A 3,319-nucleotide genomic window follows, 5' to 3' on the forward strand; every position below is an offset into this window, starting at 1 on the left:
ATATATATATATATATATATATATATATATATAGTTTCTCTTACAAATAATGTAAGTTTGACAATAAATTAGTGACGATAATTAAATAATACCTTATACAGCACATAGTTTTACCTCTTTTCCGTATGGTTATCGCGTAATTAAATATATCTTACGTTATGGAAATAGTATTCCATTATGTACAACCAATTCCGCTTTTGAATTCAAGATTTTTGACGTTTTTTTCTTTTGTTTTTTTTTTCTCTAATTTTTATGGTTGTTCTTGTTATTTCCCCCCACATTCGGTCAATCCTGATCGAACAGATTTATAGTCAACATCAGTCCAATCATGCCAATATTGTTCTTCTTTTAATATCTGGGAACACATTACCTGAAGTGTCTTTCTATTTTTCATAACTGGAACGTGAAGCCAGATTTGGCTGCTATTTCTAGCAGGTTGAGGGACCGTGTAGAAGCTGTCTTATTTATTGCTGAATTATATTTGCTATTATTGTTGACCTTGTTATTGTTGTTGTTAGTGGTGGTGGTGGTGGCGGTGACAGCGGTGGTGGTGGTGTTGGTGTTGATAGTGTTAATTTAGCCATCTTTCGTGCTGCATTCAGAATGGATGTTTCGTTTTGTTTCCATATTCTTCGCTACAGAATACATCCGGTGTTAGCTGGCCAATCACAAGATTGTATTCTGTCGTTCCATGCTGTACCAGGGGAACACTTATAACTGAATGGAACCTGCCAGACACATTGAAAAAAGCTGGTGCAGTCTCTGACGTCACGGTAGATGCCAAACAAAGAAGGACATTTGAAAACTGAAAGAGAGAGAATATGAAATAAATAAAAACAATATTTTGTTGTTTCAGTAATTTCTCGCTGTAGACAAATGATGTAAATATACAAAAATCAGCTCGCAGCGCGACCTACCCAGAATGTGGGACGCAAGCGTTTCGGAGTGGTTTTTTCTTCTTCAGCCACAGAAACCGTATAATTTTAGAGAAAACGTTGGGATAAATATTAACATTTCCCTATCGTCGTTGCTGTTTAAGTACAGGTCAATTCTACTTGAGAAGAATTATAACCGAAGATTCTTCAACTGTAAGCGTCACATCTTTTTAAGGGTTATATCTTGGACAGCATTCGCCAACATGTCCTTTCCTTACATAGTACAGAAAGGGGAGTTATGCGAGTAAGTCGAGTGGTCACGTCAAGTCTCTTTCAATGATTCACTGTGAACTGAGGTGTAATATGGTACATATTTACTACTAAGCGGTAGAGTCATCTGAATTAATCACCCAGAATACTGTTGATACTTATTTTGTCGGAGTAGAATGCAGTTGAAATGTTAAGGCGTTTTGGTTTTAGTTTCAATCCCATTCCCATAGTCGGTTTTTCCCTAATCCTCTATATCCAGAAAAATCAAGCCAAGTTGACTCAGTCCACATGTCTGTAAATAGGTGCCATAGTGCGGCACAACTCACATCTACAAATAGCTAAAATACTGTATTATTAAACAGATCACAATTCATCAATGAAGAAATTATCTGACCTGCTAAAAATAGCAAACAAATATCTCTCAAATCACATCCTAACAAAGGATACATTGAGCAATATAGACTACGATTTAGAAAAGAACTAGGTTGGAACGGCTGGCGCGCCTTTGGCCGTAGATGTAGTCCATCAAAGCTGATCCGGATTAACAGTAAAAAAACTCGGGCTTCGCCACGTTCAGTTCACTGAACTCAAAGTATTCGTGAAAGTATTTTGTACCTACCTTCTGTCAAAGAATCTTCTTGTTTGAGTTTACCTGTAGAAGTCTCAGTTTCTTCATCACAAGGTAATATTTTTTCAGGTTCTGGAGTCGTTGGCAATGAAGATGGTTTGGAAGTGGAATGAAGATTCCGTACAGATTGTTCCTGTTTTAAATGAAGCGATGGTTCTTTTTTAAAAGAAAACAAACCTTTGTCTGCATTTCCTTGGAAAATATTGACTCCAGACTTAATGCTATACTCAGATTCTTGTTTAGATTTCTTTGATGTTTCTCTTTCACCGCCATTATTTCGTCCAGGAAATACAACTTCCAAAACAGGAACGTTTATCAAATTGTGATCTGAAGACCCGAAAGTTATTGGCAGTGTTTGATATTGTTTCGGAAACATGGTAGAGCTATAAGTTGTTGTTATTTGACTGTTTCGATTAGTTAAAGATATAGTATTGTCTGTGGTTGATATACTTGGCTTTATTTTCCGTTTTTGTTCCAGATTTTTCATTGGTGATTCCGTTATAAAAATGTTTGGTTCCATGGTTGTTTTCCATGTTGGATTGGTTCTGTCTGTCGTTCTAAAACCTTCATTAGGTTCTTCTAGTAATGATAATACGCCGCTGGAGAAACTATTTTGCACATCATTTTCTGTACTTGATTTATAAGGAATTGATTTTGTTGTCCGTTCCGGTTTATTCCAAAGAGAGTAGCTCAAAGTCTGCAAGAGAAGGTAAAACAGAAAATAAAAAAATCAAGAATTCTATAGAATTTTCAAATTATTCTCTTAAAACAATAACACACACACGTACACACACGACACACACAACATTCTCCATGAAACTCACTCTGTGTGTGCTACTGCCAATCACCAATCCAGAATCATTAACCCTTACACTCCTCCTTCTTTAATTCTCAAAATGTTTGAGCCCAAGTGTTTCGCAGGTTCGGTAAAGAAGAGCTCAAAAAAAAAAAAAAGAAAAGAAAAATTATGTTCCAGGGGACATAAATAAAATTACTTTCGCATTTGTAAATTACTTTTAAGAGTTATCTCCCTTGAACATTTTTTATGTTCTTAATCTCAATAACTATTTGCATGTACAGTGGTATACTATGAAGGCTCAGGTTTTAAGGTTCAAATCTCAAAAGATTTTACTTTGCACCCCTCTCTCATTTTCTTCTTCAGTAAGAGATCGATAAAATACATTCAGTTAGGCACAAGCGTGGCTATGTGGTAAGAACCTTGCTTTCTAACCACGTGGTCATGGGTTCAGTTCCACTACGTGGCATTTTGGTAGACGGAAACGGAAAGGAGCCCGTCATATATATATATATATATATATATATATATACGTGTGTGTGTGTTATTTCTTTACTGCTCACAAGAGGCTACACACAGAGGGGACAAACAAGAACAGACAAACGGATTAAGTCGATTATATCGACCCCGAAAGGATGAAAGGCAAAGTCGACCTCGGCGGAATTTGAACTCAGAACGTAGCGGCAGACGAAATACCGCTATGCATTTCGCCCGGTGTGCTAACGTTTCTGCCAGCTCGCCACCGTGTGT

The 3,319-nt window shown here is 36.8% G+C and overlaps 1 protein-coding gene across 1 annotated transcript in view; it reads right to left on the reverse strand.

The window, feature by feature from the left end:
- Nucleotides 1-81: 81 nt before the first annotated feature.
- LOC106879329 (acidic mammalian chitinase-like) overlaps nt 82-3,319 on the reverse strand; it is a 22,618-nt gene continuing 19,380 nt past the window's right edge. Inside the window, exons 9-10 of the mRNA XM_052974136.1 lie at nt 1,765-2,470; nt 82-805 (exon numbers count right to left, since the gene is read on the reverse strand). Coding sequence (XP_052830096.1) covers nt 636-805; nt 1,765-2,470 — 876 coding nt within the window. The 3' untranslated portion in view covers nt 82-635. The remainder of the gene's footprint in view (nt 806-1,764; nt 2,471-3,319) is intronic.

Source organism: Octopus bimaculoides, chromosome 17, assembly GCF_001194135.2.
Source record: "Octopus bimaculoides isolate UCB-OBI-ISO-001 chromosome 17, ASM119413v2, whole genome shotgun sequence".
Taxonomy (NCBI): Eukaryota; Metazoa; Mollusca; class Cephalopoda; order Octopoda; family Octopodidae; genus Octopus; species Octopus bimaculoides.